At 47.7% G+C, this 16,345-nt stretch overlaps 1 protein-coding gene across 2 annotated transcripts; it reads left to right on the top strand.

The window, feature by feature from the left end:
- The first annotated feature begins 870 nt into the window (after positions 1-870).
- Positions 871-6,118, top strand: SPINK2 (serine peptidase inhibitor Kazal type 2). 2 transcript variants are annotated; one of them, XM_039551643.1, is made up of 4 exons: positions 871-981; positions 1,438-1,475; positions 1,989-2,098; positions 5,919-6,118. In XM_039551643.1, the coding sequence occupies exons 1-4, from the start codon at positions 930-932 to the stop codon at positions 5,962-5,964; spliced, it is 246 nt and encodes an 81-aa protein (XP_039407577.1). In that variant the 5' UTR covers positions 871-929; the 3' UTR covers positions 5,965-6,118. The 2 variants fall into 2 exon arrangements, with proteins under 2 accessions (XP_039407577.1, XP_039407576.1); XM_039551642.1 differs by lacking the exon at positions 871-981 and adding an exon at positions 1,260-1,354.
- Positions 6,119-16,345: the final 10,227 nt, after the last annotated feature.

The following is a 16,345-nucleotide window of genomic DNA, read 5'->3' on the forward strand; positions in this document are numbered from 1 at the left end:
AGGAATAAGAACATATTAAGCAGATAATAAAATAACCTCCCTATGATGCCACATAGGCAGGGCACACTGTCAGAAAGAAAAGCCATACTTGAAAGGACTCAGAGGCGGACACACAGACAAGAAAGGTGTGTGTGATGCCTGTGTATGTACCTGTGTGGGGCATATCAAAACACTTGACAGGTCTAACACCAGCTCATACACAGAAGCACAGGCCATTTCACAACAAGTTCATACCCTAGATCTTAAGAAACTGCATAAAAACATTTGCACAGCCAGTCTCTGTGCAAAGCCAACATCTGGGCTCTGCAAAGCTAACCACTCTTAGTGACCGACAGATAAGATACTCTTTGGAAAGCAGTGCTGCCGACACACCCAGCCATGCTGGCAGGACAGCGTGCCAAGGCTTTCCAGCCCCCTGTATTCTCATGTCTTTGGAGGCAGGCAGGTTGCTTTATTGCTGGGACTGTACTAGTTTTTCCGTTCCTCTTGGCAGGAATGCACTCACAGGTCAGCAGAAGCCATCTCATGTCACTTTATGACGAGATGGGGGATATGACCTTAAAAGCCGCATGGCACTGCGTGAGTATTTCCAACCTCGCTGCATTGCCCAAGACACTGCAATCAAAGCACAACCCTAAGGAGCTGAAGGAAAGCAGGGAAGCCCGGGAAACGCTGAGATTACAGCCGGCGCCCCGCCATTAACTGTGCTGCCCACCTGCCCAGCTGCGACGGGAAAGTTTTCCATCCCGTGAGGGTGTTCTGGGGAGGTTCCTGCCGTGCTCAACCCCGCGTTCCCGCCCTGGCATCCCAGTCGCGCGTGTCCCCGCTCCCGCCCCGCCCCGCGCCCCCTCCCCGTTGCTCCCCCGCGCGGCGCGGCCGTTGCGCCCCGAGCCGCCCGTGCCGCCGTCCCCGCCCGCTCAGTTCGCGACATGGCGCGGCTGCCGGCGCTCCTGCTGCTGCTGCTGCCCGTCCTCCTCGCCGGTACCGCGCTGGGGAGAGGAGGAGAGGCGGTGCCGGGGTAGTGGGAAACGGGCTGGTAGCGTGCCCCGCGCAGTCCCGTCTCAGGGAAGGGCAAACCTGAGCCGGTACCGTGCCCCGGCTCGTTCAGCGGCGCGGCGGCGGAATCTAAAGCCGGGGGTGGGCACCACAGCCTTCCGGAGGCAGGGCGGGGAACCGGCACAGGATGGTGCCGGACGACAGCTGGTCGGGGCCGGTACCGGGGCAGCGGCTGGTCGTGGGGGAGCCGGGACCGGGACGGGACAGCGGCTGGTCGGGGATGCCGGGATGGGACGGCGGACAGTCAGGGTGTCCCGGGAGCGGACAGTCAGGGGCTGCGGGCACGGGGCAGCGCCCGGTCGGTAACGGGCAGGGCCGGTCCCACGGAGGTCGGGGGCCCGTGCGGGACCAGGCGCCGTTAACGCCGCTTGCTCTCCACAGGGCTCCTCTCGTGTCCCGGCGCCATGGCTAGCTACTCGGTGAGTGCCGCCCGCCCCGCCGTCCCCCCTGCCTCCTGCTGCCGGCTGCCCCTTCCCCAGGGCCGCGGGCCTCACGCTGGGGGTCTGTGCCTGCCCTGGCTCCGGAGCTCCGGCGCTGAGCAGGGGGCTCTCCCCACAGCTGAGGGGCCCGGGAGGCTGCTGGCTCCGCAGCACACAAGCCCTGGTGATTCCCATCTCTTACCATCTTCGATGCATTGCCCTTCATGGGGACTCGCTGTCCGTGTGTCCCGCTGACGCTCAGAGGTCAGAAGGGCTTCGCAGTGGGGCACACATATGTCCTGACACCACAGCTGAGCCGTGCCAGGTAGCAGGAGCCAAGCCTCAAGTGATAAATTCCCATAAGAGCATAAAAAATAATGTGGCACTTTAAAATGCTATGCCAGCTCCTGTTGGACACGTTTTTTCTGTGCATGTCAGGATTCTTCAGAACATGAGCAGAAACCTGTTTCAAATGGTGTAACTTAAGCTTTTTTTTGTACCTGTCTTCCCTAGCCTGACTGTGACAGCTATGGTTCACATACATGTCCAAGGGACTACCATCCAGTTTGTGGCACGGATGGAGAGACCTATGGAAACGAGTGTGTGCTCTGCCTTGCTAACAGGTAGTCACTTAATTCTGTCCTTCCCTTCCCTATATGCAAGCAGAACATTCACCCTGACATCCCAGGTAACTGACAGATCATTTACTAGCTTTGGATCATTCACACTGTTGCACTACAGTTTCAGCAGTGTCCTCTCAGCCATGAATCCCTTGCAACAGATTTTATTGCGATACCTGTAAATGGCTTAATTTGGATTCAGTCAGCTGGATGTACTGAGTATTTGTATTAGTAATTCCTGAGAAGGAGCATCTTAGAGGAGGTTGCCTGTCATGTTCATACAGTGCCATACTACCAATGAATATAATGCCAGACCCTTCCACACTCTCCATCAGAAAACATGAAAGATCCCACCCAAAATGCAGCTTTAAATATAAAATATTTATGTTCAAGATCCAATCGCCTGTACTTCTTTCACAAAGAAGAGTAAGAATGCTGAATGTTAGGGGAAAATACTATTTTGCCTTCAGGTTGTCTAAAAATCAAGAAAAAGACTGCCTGATATTTGAGAGAGAGTATTTTATTCTTTAATAAGGTAATAATTTTTAAAAACAAATTGAAAACACAGAATCAGTATCTAGTGAGCATTATTACTTCCCATTACAATTGACTGGAAACCTTTATAGAGCAGTCTCTCCATACAAACTGAGAGGAACTGCTGTGAATAGAATTTTGATGGTAAAAGGCAATTTATACAAATTAAATAAAAGATCATTTGTTTCCAGCAGAGGGTAGAAGTGAGAGTAGCAGAATAGCAGTGAGGGGGACTTACAAAACTACGAACAGATAGATCTCAAGAAACGGAAGGCTGAAATGTGTTTCTGACTTTGGGGCAGAGGAAAGATTAATTCTGACCAGATGATTTACAAAATTCAAATGACCAAGACATAGGAAACATAGGCCAGAATAAGGAAGGAGGCAAAGGTGTCAAAGGACACTCAAGGTAATATTGTAAAGAAGGTGCTGAAGTGTGTCATGCAGATCTGCAGAATTTGCTAACACTTTCACCAGAACACAACACAAACTACACAAGCAAACGACAGATTGCAAAGAAAATTGGTAAACCTATAGCATAGAAAAAAAGAAATCAAAATTCACACACAGTAGAATCTCTTAAAAGCGAAGAAAAGAGGTTCTGGAATGTTATGTATTAGGAGCCTACCCATCTTTCCTGCCTAGAGTGCTGTTGGAGTAAGTTATTAAGTGATTGGCTTTGTACATAGCCAAAGGTAAAGAGGAAAGTAAGCAAAGCAGATACAGATTTGTCAGAAATAATCCGGTCAAATCCATGAGATTTAGTTTTTTGGCACGATAACTTGGCCAAACAGAGTAGGAGGAAGTAGAAGCATTGGTGCATGACATTTATAAGGCATTTTACATTATCTCCACTTGACATTCACAGAAGCAGACAAACAATTATTCAGCTGAAATTGTTAAAGGATGAAATCACAGAAGTTTGACATGCTGTGGTTCAAAAGCAGTGATCAGCATTTTACATTGGAAAGTGTTATTATGTTTTATGTAATAAAAATTGCAAGATGGCATGGATATGATGATCTGTGCAGGATATCATAAAAATGCTCAGGGATCTGGAGAAATTGAGTGAAATCAGTACAATAAAAGACAAAGAGAAGTGCTGAGTATCGCCCATAGAGAGTGCAAATCCATATTGTGGAGATACAGACCAGAGAGCATCTCATGACCTAAACAGTATGTTTGATCCTTTCAGAGCAGAAGGATGGGCTTTGAGATCCATCCTTACGTTTCTAGATGCTTTATTTTTTTAGGCATGATCCCTCAGTTCCAGATGGATGCATGGCAGATTCCTGAATACAGCATTACACACAGAACAAAGGGTTCTCCAGTCAAATCTGTTGCTTATTTCAACTCCTTAAGTAATTCCTTAAGTGTAATTAGTGATGGGGCTTATGTCTTTTTAGTATAAGATGTAAAGGACACGTTTTGTGTGATACATGAAATTAAATCCAATTATACATACAAGATAGAATTTTGTTGTAACTATGTTTTTTTTGCTGTCTTCTTACATGCTCAGAAACATGTATTTTGGTCTGAAGGGACACAGGATGGTCAGATACTCTCCTGATGGTTTTTCTTCTATAGTTCAGTAGTTGGCACATTTGGGGGCCTTCTAGTTCAGTCTGGAGTTGTTGTTCTAAAGTGTTTGACTTGGCATGAACACAACACGGATAAAACACATTGCTTTATTGGAGGAATTTCAGCTTTGAAGAACTGTCCATAGTCATAAGCAATGGTCATTCCGCTCCAAGTAATCTAAGGTCCAGTCTGTCACACTTCTTAGGAGGACAGAACAGAGATTTTTCTGCCCTATTTAGCAAGCTGCATGACCAGCTGCTGAAATAGTGTAATGTGGTGATATAGAAACAGATACATGGACACATCCAGTACTAAATTACAAAACAGGCGCTTCTCAATTAACTTGGAGTGATTCTCAGTGGCCAACTTGCAGATGTGTTCTAGCCCATATTTAAGCCCATGAAGGGACTTTTTAAAGGGAGTTGTACTTCCCTGATGGCCAAGACAGTACTGTCCATGAGCTGTTTTAGCCATGCAGGACTGTGTGGGCACCTGCTGAGCCCTGTGTGAATGGAGTGCTGCAGAAGAGGTTGCTGTGGTTGATCCATGATAACATGAGACACGTGGAGCAAAGGTGAAGCACAGACCCTGCCCATCCTGGCTCTGCAGTAAAGCCCCTTAACTGTAAGATCAAAGTTGGTTTTCCTCCCTACTTTTTTTTTTCTTTTAAAGCTTAGATTTAATCCATTCTCAAGTTAGTGCTCAAATCCCAGGTCTCTTCCACACTCAGTGTCCAGTAGCAATGACAACATCTGATCTTAGTTTAAACCTAGTCCGACAGCAACACGTGCTCTTTGGAAATAGATGCAGCAGCTTCAGCTGTCTTTGCAGGGTTTAGTGTAAGGGCTGTCCTTCAGCCAGAACTTCTCCTTACATCTTTACTGGTGTTTTACATCCCCTGGCCTTGATTTTGCCTTTCATACTCCTAATCTGCTCCACTACCTTCTGGTTAAAAAGATCCCTGATAAAACTATTAGTACAGATTAACCCTGCTTTTGGGTAAACGTAAGTCTCTTGAATTTCATGAGGAGTAAACCAGCTTGATTCTATTAAGGAAACAAACTGACCATCTAGGACAATTTGCATTGTATTACTTTCTTTTTCTATCTGCACTTGCCTGGTAAATTCAGATTTGTAAATGGAGCTCCCCAAAATACTATTTATAGGACTTGCAAAAAAACCAAACCAGTGTTCCCAAACTGAGGGGTACTTGGCTAAAATTTCCTTAAATAAGATTCCAGCATTCAGAGAACCACACATTCAAAATTTAGTGAATCCTCAGATGCAGAGGTGCGTCAGGATGCACACCCTTCCCACTGAGTTCCCATGTGAAAGGTGGAAATATTGTAAGCCTTAGAACTGGTTCGCACCTCAGAGACTGCGAAGTTTAACTTGTGTTAGTGCTTTGTAATGGACATGTTAGTCCTCCTGGTGAGATTTGTCCTGTGGTTTGACAGTTCTCAGATTTGCATTGGTTTTATCAGGTTTTTATAGGTAACAAAGCCTGCGGTAAGTTACTCTGTGTATGTGATTCATAAATTTTTGCATCATGGTTACTTTGTGGTAATGCTTACAGTAAGTGATGCAATTAATGCATCACTGCATTTAATTGAACACACAGAAAGACATGAGAGAGTCCGCTTTATAAAACATGTCTGTAAAATTCAAGTAGTGCTCCTCTTCTAATATATTTCTCTTCTGTTTGTAGGGAAGAGCACAAGCATGTAAAAATTGTTCGACGGGGAACTTGCTGATATGACAGATGACCACTTTTCAGGAAAATAAGAGGGTCACAGCCAGTCCAAATGGAAACAATGCCTTAGATGTACCTTTTAAGTAGCCTGTCTTAATAAACAAGCTTGCATATTTCAAGTATGTTTACTGTATTAAAACCAGTGTTCATAAACATATCCATAGTAAAGTTATAACCTGAACCCTGATTTATTTTCTTACAAAAGATGGATCATAAGAAAGAGATGTCCTGACTCTATATCAGTAGGTCAGTTGTCCAGAGAAGGGATTGAGTGTACCAAAGAAGGAAGTGAATGGGTACGAAGTGCCATTCCCACAGCCCTGGCTGGGATCAAGGAGGCTCCAGCATCTCTGTCAAAGGCAGTGCTCTTTGTTTCTGGGATATTCTGAGCCCACAGGTGCCAGCGACCCCTGGAGAGCCACTGGAGGGGTTTCCTGTGGTGGCTACCAAACTGGTGATGGCAACCTGGCATGTGCCAAGCCTCTGCCCCTGGCTCCCAACCTGCAGGTCCTGCTGGTGGAGGGCAGTGACCTGGGCACCATCTGCTCTTGCTGAGGAAGGAAGGACTGGTGTGGAATGCTGGAGTCATGGGCAAGGGGTATGCACTGCCCTCCAGGTCCCCATCCCTCTGGGCTCTGCTCCCTGGGGCAATGATGTCACTGGCCTGGCTGGCACCCAAGAGCCACTTCCTGTGGCAAACACCCAGCAGAATTGGAAAGCTCAAGACTCCTGTGAAGGGGTGAACTCCAGAGTAGCTCTGGGGGGCCTTGCCACAGGGAGGGTGTGCAAGCATTGGGGTTTGGTCCTCTCCTTGTACTTGGCATGGATATGGGCACATATCTTAGGTTTGTTCCTTTCTGTTCCACTGAGCACCTGTTTTTTGCATGTTGCTTGAAAGTAACTGTGCTTGGGTTGCCCTACAGTGCTTGGTAATACACAGGTGGCTTTGATCTAAGCCAAGCAGCACCTGCTCTCCCCCTGGTCCCAGACAATGGCTTTGTCAGGCTTTGCTGGGCAGCAGCAGTGCAGGCAGGTATGTACAGCATACTTCATGCCTCAGGAACGTTCTCAGGTCAGTGACTTCGGGTTTGAAAAACAATGGTTTTGCCTTGCACTTCCTGATGTCACTGGGCAGAGAATGTGCAGCCATCCCCATAGATGAAAGGAAGGTCAGAAGATGTCTTACTGGCTTTTGCTAATGAAATGTGGAGATGAATGGCTTTTTTCCCTGGCTGAGTTACAAGAAGAGCTTTATTTAGCTGATTAAATTCCAGAATTAAATTCTCCCTCCTGTGGAATTTTAATTTTTTTTAAATTTGCCCAGGAAACATGTTTTAAAAAGTTCCCTGAACTCCACGTACTGTTGCTCAGCAGGCAGCGTGTGTGCTTTCTGGGACAACTGGGCTCCAGCTCCCAGCTTAGCTGTGGGTAGTTTGGAAGTGCTCAGCCCCTTGCTTCAGGCACCCTTTGAAGGGTCTCAGCCAGAGGTGTAACTGGTTAATACTGGCTAACACTGGTATCTAGAGGAAGAGAGAAGTCTCTCCTGGGTGACACAGGACCATGAGCAAGAGCAGAAGGGAAAGCCATGCCTGATTCCTGTGGGAGAGAGTCAGAACGAAGAGTTTGGATTTGTGGATTTCCACCTTGTTCTCTAGGCGGCAGCATTTCTTTTCTTTTAAATCTCATTTTGTGTTCTCAGAAGGGCGTTTAGGAAAGGCTTTTTATTCATCCTCATAGTTTGAATGCATAAACGTTCTGTTAGGAGCTGTTTGTTTTCAACTGCATTATTAGTGCCATTGATACACGGTCAATCTCATTTACTTGGCAAAGTTCACTTGCTTTTTCCTGATCATTGAATCTAGGTATATTTGATAAAGGAGACTCCATGGCACACAATTTGGTAGAAATGTTATTCTGTGGGCAGATGACTCACAGATGAAGCTGTGGCATTCATTGCCATGTGTAGGATTGCACTGGCTTCTGTCTTAGCTTTGTGATTCTCGAGGTGGTCACGTAGCAACTGCTTCATTTTCTAAACTCTAAACATCTATAGAAGTAGCGTAGGTTTCTGGGCTGGGAATTCTTAGCTAGATAACCTCAGAAAAAAACCCCAGCTTTTCTCTGTGACAGAGTCTTATCTTTACATTGAGGAAAAATTAACCCTTTTAAGTGCTTTTTCTGTCAACTGGTAAGAAATTGTGCAAGACTATGGTACATGTGTTTTGTTTTATATTTTAAGCAGTTCTGAATACTCCTTCCTGATATTAGGTACAAAAGTGTTTAAATTTGACTTAAAACTCTTCCTACCTAAGCTAGTCTGCTCCAGCTTCCCCAGTGAAAAATCTGACTGTGAAGCACTCTGGAGCAGCAAATAGGGCTGGGACTGGGGTCTTTAACTTGTCTAGTAATATCTGGTGTCACTGAAGGTTCTGTGGGATATTGTAGCAAGCCCCAACCTGCTGCCCTGAAAGGGCCTGGGTTTCCTGGAAGTCCTTTCTTACTTGCCAGTCTCCTTCAAATATTTTGGCTATCCAGCAATATGCAGATGTCTGTAAATGGGCACTTGAAGTGAACCCTCTCTCTTCATTTGAAGAGCATCTGTCAAAGAGAGGAGTGGTTTCTGTAGGAGGCTTTGGGGCTGTTATACAGTAGCTATCAGCAGGCACACTCTTACCTTCTGGTAAGCTTTGGAAAACTCCAAGTAGCTTGCTTCTCTCTGAATTTCTACAAATCAGCTTTGCATTTGCATGGGATTCATAGCTTGCCCCACAATGTTTCTGCCTTCCCTAGGCCTGTGGTAGGAGACATAAATACAGCTGGATGCACAAAGCTGTAGTGAAATGGTTGTGAATGGGAGGTCGCATCAATGATTAAGTTCATCTACTAAGATTCATAGAATCATTTAGGTTGGAAAAGACCTTTAAGGTCATCAACCGTAAACCTAACATGGCCATTTCCACTAAGCTGTGTTATTAAATGTAAATCCTGACAATCAAGCAAAATGCAAATTTTATCCCTGGTGCTGTCTCCACCTATCAGCTTGCCCTCTGCCCAGAGGATGCACTCAGTTCCCTTGGCCAGATCATTGATAAAGACATTAAACAGGGCTGGCCCCAACACCGAGCCCTGGGGAATCCCACTGGTGACCGTCCACATACTGGATGTAATGCCATTCACCAACACTTCCCGGGTCCTGCCACACAGCCAGTTTTTTACATGGCAAACAGTGCACCTATCCATGCCATGACCAGCCAAATTCTCCAGGAGAGTTTAGGGATCTGCAGCCATAATCAAAGTTTAAAACTTGAGCATATGTGTTGTTGTCAGTTGAGAGATAGATAGTATTCATGTCAGAACCAAATAGGACAAAGCAATATGCAAGTCATCTCCATGGATCAGCCGAAGTAAAGATTTTCTAAACTCTGGGCATAAGGGTCTGTAAACTCCTAGTACCACCTGTTGCTATGTAACTGAGTCCAAAAAGAGGAAAAACCTGCATATTTTAAGGAGTTCTTCCACTCCCACAGAGAAAGAAGATCCTTTTAAAAAGTCGTCAGAAGAGGAAAAGGAGATCTTTAACTCTGAAAAGAAAACTGTTTGGGCTCATGAGGAGGGAAAAAACCATTTGTTGTGCCTTGACAAAAAGTGCCTTTAGACTCTGTCATGCACCAGTAAGGCAAAAAACCACATATAAGTAATAATGGGCTAGGATAGGGATCTTGTATACCTGCAAAAATTTTATTAAATACCAGCAAAAATTTATTTCCCATGAGTAATACTAGAACAGGAGCACATGGAGGCTTTAGGAACAACATTCTTCAAGATGTTCACAATTCTGCTGCTCACAATCCTAAGCTACCTGATCTAGAGGGCCCTGCTTGGAGCAGGAGGTTGGACTAGAGACCTGGAGAGGTCATTTCCACCTCACTTATTCTGTAGTTTGCAATAGCAACAGGCTGCCAGTGCATTTGCAACCAGCACCTCTGCTGTCCAAAGTCGGGTGTTACCAGAACCACCAGAACCACCCTGACAGGTCTGACTACTTATGAGAAAGCACCTCAGTCATCTGGAGTTCTGTGTGTAGGTGCACAGCAGAAAAATGCCTCTGAGCCTTCTGCTTAACTCCCCATCTCTTGCATTCAATCTCCTTGGGTGAAAACATCATGAAATGAGTGTCTAGGGTCAACAGCCTGCCATTAGGGAGTGATAAGATTACTTTATTCAGAACAGATAAAACACTCTCAGAGACTCAAGAAAGCCTCCAGGTCTTCAGAAATGGCAGTAGTGAAAAACATCTGGCAGAGACCAGCAGGCTGTGAGCAGTTACAGACCAGGTCTCTCCCGTGTGTCCCTACTCCCAGGTCACCAGCATTTCCAATGCAACAGCAGGCTGGGCACAGAGAGCAGAGCTGGCCCCTTGTGTATTTTATTTTTCCCATGGCTCATGTTTGCCATGATTGGGCACACTGGCATTTCTACTGACCCAGCTGAGCTGTGGGAACGCCACTGAGCCCATGACAGCCTTTAGATGTACTGGGAACCCTGATCCATTCTGGCAGTCAGGAAAGCAGGACATGGTCAGGGGGTTGGGTGGCCAGGCTGCAAGCATCATGTTCATACAAAACAGGCTGCGAAGAGTAGATCACCCGCCCAAGCTGACACCCCACTGCAGAGCCAGTGATGTAACTGAGCAATTACACATCACACAGAGAAAGGATAACACTCTCAGCTCAGTAATGAGCAGACACACATGACCTCCTTGTACCCATCCTGTTTCTTTAACTTACTGAATTATTGTAGCTCCCAGTCCCTATAAAGTAGTTGTGTCTGTACAAGTGGAGTCACTCTGGAACTGTGCTTCTTCATCCAAAGTTTTCTGTTCTTATCTCAATCCACAAGCGTCGTACTTTTTCCCAATTCTCCTCCCCATCCCAGCAGGAGTGGAGGGAGTGAGCAAGCAGCTGATGGTACTTAGTTGCAGACTGGGGTTAAACCATGGCACAGAAAAAGATCAGCAGTACTCAACTGAAGAAGTTCCCTTGGGAGGACCCTGGTCATCACAGGGAATAATGATGTGTCACAGCTCTTCCTGAGGCACACAGGCTTGCTCTGTAGCTGTGCAATTAATCTCTGAGTCTGAAGAGGGTTGAGAAGGGTGTTGCTGTGAACAACAGGATGAATGTGGCCAAGCTCCAGAGCCCTGCACCAGGGTGAGATGTACAAGCTGCAGTGACCTTTGCTGGAACCAAGGGAGGGAGAATGAATTTCAAGTTAAGGACAAGCAGAAAGCAATCCAGGATGGCTGATATGCGGACATGTTAGCCTCTTCTTGCCACCTGCTTCTTCTCTTCCAGACTTCATGGTCCTCCCACCCTGCTAACCGAGGGTCAGCAAAGTGGCATTTTTAGCCAGAGAGAACTCCTTTGGCCATGCTTTCTCCTAGGCCAGAGAAGGTCCAGAGCAGATGAAAGTGCTCTACAGCACTGCCATGAACCGTTTCTTTTGAAGCTGTGCAGACATCTAGCACAGAGAAGATGCTGCAGCACAGAATGAATATGCCCTGGAGAAATCCTTTCACCCTGGATGGTGCAAGTTTGTTCCTTCTTTGCTGCTGGCAGAAGTTTCCCAGTGGCACAACACAACAATGGAGGGTGAGGGGGAAGAGAAATCAAGTTGGGAACAATCAAGTCACAAGAACTCAAGGCTACCTTTACAGCCAGATACTTTCAAGCCAGCTCAGCCCCACAAGTCAGCAAACCCATTTCTATGCACAGAACAGGTGAATGGGCAGCAGAGGCTAGAATCAGTATCTTGCTAAAATAGTATCTGCTAAGTGAAGTGTATTTCAAGGGAAGCAGGCTCTGGAAACCCCTGACAGTCTGTTCCAGTGCTCCCTTGCCATGCAGATAGGCCTGTGCTGGACAGCAGGAGTAGCACAGGGGTCACAGCTCTGCAGTGGGCTCCCTCGGCTCAGCCCTGCTGTGCCCACCCCACTGAGCAGGGCTTTCTGCGGCCAGACCAGAGACCTAAGAAACAGGAGGCATGGCCCTACATACATGGACCCTGGAGAAGATCTTACTAGCCAGGACTAGGCCTAGGGTGGGAAACAGCCTTTGAAGAAGGGAGAAAAACCCACCCAGAGAAGCCAGACAGACTGGCTGTATGTAGCACCAGCCAGCCAAGAGACACTTGGAGCAACACGAGAGCAATCCCACACCGGTGCCAAGAAGCCTTCCTTCTGCTTCAAACAGGCTCAGATTGGCAGTGAGCCTCCAGAGCCTTCCCTCACCGCTGATGGGAACTGGTCCCCCAGCCTTGGGTGTCCCCCAAACCACTTCCTTTCAGCAGGACAAGGTGCTAAAAGACGTGCTGTGACAAGAGTGTGACTTCCCTAAGCAGTGGTATGGCTTCGTTAGCTCAGGTTCCTTAGGCTGTTTGTGCTTGTTTGAGCCTGCTGGGCTCTTCTGTGTGTTGAGCACTCTCCAGCTGCTTGCCTGCAGCACTGCTCCCTGCTCCCATACTCCTCCCTGGAAAGCACCCCCATCCACCAACCCAGTCACCATACCCTGAGACAGATGGCAAGGAGCACCCTCCTCCATCCTGGAGCCTCTCTGCCAGACACACTAGACACAGCCAACCCTCTGACAGTGCACTGCCTGAGCCCCCAGAGTTGGAGCAGGGGGTTGCTCCCAGGAGCAGGGGGTGTCCCACTGAGGGTGACTTGCTCCCTGGGGTGATGAGGCTGTCAGAGCAATGAGGAAGGCATCTGTGAGTGCCTCTGTTATGCTCACTCAACTGTCCTCATAGAGACGGCTGTGGGCAGCTAGCATCCTTTGTCACTGCCAGCTTTCCAGAAGCCCTCTTTATCAACCAGGTCGCTAAAGGGAACAACATTTTTAAAGTTAATTGCTTAGTGCGCTTGAAGCCACTCCCTGACACCCAGCAGGTGGAGCAGAGGGCCAGTCTCCATCACAGTATTTCCCTGTTCATTGTCACTCTGCAAGTGTTTCTAGTTGTCTGCCAGTGCCACAGGACACCACAGGTGCCACAGGGACCGTGGTGTGTGTCACACAGAGATGACCCATCCTGGCCATCGCCTGTGGCAATGCCCCAGCAGCTGGCAGCACCAGAATCACCTCTCTGCAGGTGCCCACCCAAACTGGTCTGACAGAAACCACAGACTGCTGGCTGCATGACACCACTGCCATGAGGTGGGCACAAGGGCCAGGCACGCGTGGGCTCCCTGGCATGGGACAGCACAGGGGAAAATGTGGTTCTTGTCCTTCGTGGTGAAGGCTGCGTAAAGTCACAGGATGGTCAGCACCTGTGCTCACCCTGCTAAGACCCTCCAAGTAGGTCTTCAGGATAGCATTCCTGCTGCAACTGAGAGGGCCATGTTGGTGGCAGGCAAGTGTTTGGACAGAGCTCATCCCTGCTCTGGAGATGGATAAGGTCCCTTCACTGAGCTTGAAGTATTTGATCACTGAAGTGTCTCAGTCAGAACCTCCAAAACCAGGCAGCTTCAGGCTAGAGATTCAAAACAGAACAGATTTCAGCAGACATTCTCCAGCCTCCCGCCTCCCTAGAAAATGCACAGCCATCCGAGTCTGTGGAAGGGCACTCACTCCCCTGCACTTAGCCCTGGCACTGCCAGGGCAGAGATGGATCTGCAAGTCTACTCTGTCCTCCTCCCTGCCTGCCTCTCACCAGTGCCGGAGCCCGTGTTTTCCTGGGCTGGGCACGGCAGCAGCTCCCATCCCACGTGTGTGCCCTGCCGGCTGTCTCTGCATGCTGCTGCACGTTCTGCCTACAAGCTACGGCAGCGCTGCTGGAAATCCTCCCGGCAAAGAACTGCACGTATCAACTCCCAGTTTAGTCACTTCAAAACAATCCGGTTAGTAAGAGTGAGAGTAGGGAGGAAGACTGTACCCCAGGCAGAGATTGCACATGGAAATACCAATGAGATGACACTGCTCTCTGAGAAGTATTGGAACAACTGGAGGAATAATAAAACACTGCAGTTTCCATCCACAGAACTGTATCCCACGGACAAAGTAAAGGCAGGGATCTTATTGGAAGTCACATCTGATTAGTATCTGTCTGGCCTGGATCTGTTCTACTGCTGAGGAGAGACAGGCTGAACCCTGCCCACTTAAAACAGAGGAAAATGCATGAAGCAGAGTGCAGAAAAGGCAACTGCTGAGCCCAGGCGCACACCCCTGCTCCAGCAGCAAGGACCCACCTCCTCTTGGCCCTGCCCAGGGCATGGTCTGGGTAAGCACTGTGTGCTGCTGGCTCTTGGGCTGCAACCAGTGTTGCTGCTCTCCTAGGGAAAAAACTGATCAAAAGAACAATGACTCAGTCAAGTTCCTGTGTGTTGGGATGTCCAACAAAGGCAATTGTTAGCTGTACCCTGAAGAACAACCAATCTCTTATGCTGTTATGGGGCAAGTGGGATATGGAGGTAGAATCTCATCTGGTTAGCTGCAAGAGTTTTCCTGTGAGTCAGTACTGGCTGGTTAGAAAACTCTTCTCTAACTGAATCGGAGCCAAAATATTCTGTAAAGCCTTCTTTCCAGCCACACGTTTTTTTGCATTAGCAGCCAGAAAACCCCAGCACACTAGGAAAAATAACCCAACAAACTGGAAAACTAAACAGAAGATGGCTTTTGAGGTTTTCCTTTGCATTGGGGTGTTCAGAGGGAGAAAGGAAGCTTTTGCTCTCTCTCTGACACTTGGGTTGGGGTGGAGTCTGGAAAGCACGTATTTTTTAATTCACATACTCAGGAAAAAAAAAAAATCTCTGCTTAATCCCCAGACAAGGGGTGCTGGTGCTAAGCCTTATTTTCAGGAAAGAAAACATGGCAAAATTTAAGACACACATACATGAAAAGGAGGAAATATGAACAAGTCAGAAAAGTTAAATTATATCCCATTCTATCCTGATGGCTTGACAAGTTGCTTCCCCCCTCTCCTTTCCATGTTTTTCTTCCATGCTGTCTCCATGCAGTGTTAAAAGGACAACATTTGGGCCAGGATGAGCATGAGCTGTGTGTCCAATGCCCACCCCACCTCCCCCCCAAGAGTGACTTCAGCCAATATCTTGCCATGGAGCAATATGGATGATATTCAAGCCTCTGCAGGAGGGGTCCAGAGGAGTGGGGTGCTGAATGCAGGCTGCAGCCGCCAACTCCTCCCTGCAATGCTTCAGTATTATGCAAAATTGTCAAATTCACATCACAACATCTGTACTTCTTCTCAACAGGAAAAAAGTCTCTGTGATGGGCCTGGATGCACCCCGCATTTTGTTTCTATTTAATCTAATTCTGCTGACAACGGACATCCTCTGGGAACAGGATCTCATCATATCAGGTGATACAGGTGATCAGCAGTACTTCGACCCTCTCCCAGGAAGAGAAATGGGGCCTAAAAGATTTTTAAAAAGGTCAGAAAAGCATTAACACATGCCAGCCAGATGTGAACAGATTTGTGACATGACTTTCACACTGTCACTGCACGACTCCTAGCACCTCTGAAACCATTTCAGTGGGGTGTCTCAGCCTGAATCACGTCACTGCCAGTGCTCCCAGTGCAAGTCTGGGCTGGGTTCACAGGCTAAGAGAAAAGGGTTTTTCCACATTAAAGGCTTTCTCTCTGTTGACAGTAACAAACAAGGGAAGAGAGGAGCCCATCCTGTTCCTGAGGGCCAGGTTACTCACATTTTGCAATGCTTGGGGCACATGCATGGAAGAAAAAAAAAAAAAGACAGCATACAAACATAGGAAAATCTTTCTGGGCCAGAATATTTTCCCATCTGTCCTGTCACCAAGGCTGGCCAAGAGCAGATGCCAGAGCAGAGCATAGAGCAAGGGGCAGATAAGCAGCAATACCCCTGAGAGCTCCCCTAAGAAAATGTCAGTATGCAGTTCAGGACCTCTGCCTGGACTTTCCCAAAATGGGGTTGAAATCCACGGCTGAGTCTGGGGTCTGCTCCAGCCTCCTTGAATACACTCTGATGCCCCCAGCCACAGCTACTGGAGCCATCCCACTGGACACATTGTCCAATCTGCACCAATTGCCACCCATGCTCCTGTTGCTTAGCACCAGTGATAAACAGGGCATATTCCTTTGGCCAGGTGCCTGCCCAAGGCATGCAGGATCAAGTCTTCCCCCAAAAACCTCCTCTGGCAGCCACTGAACAGCACCATTTGGTTTATCAGGCAGTAAAGCCATCCCCGGATCTTGCTTGATCAATGTCATCCTGCCAGGAAGATTGACACAGGTCTGCCTGTCCTTCGGCACAGATCTCTTTGCAATCCCGTTGCCTTGGCCCATGTTTTCCCCAACATTACAAAACCTCTTCAGGGCAGTTTTGGCTCACT

The sequence above is a fragment of the Corvus cornix genome, chromosome 4 (assembly GCF_000738735.6).
Source record: "Corvus cornix cornix isolate S_Up_H32 chromosome 4, ASM73873v5, whole genome shotgun sequence".
Lineage (NCBI taxonomy): Eukaryota > Metazoa > Chordata > Aves > Passeriformes > Corvidae > Corvus > Corvus cornix.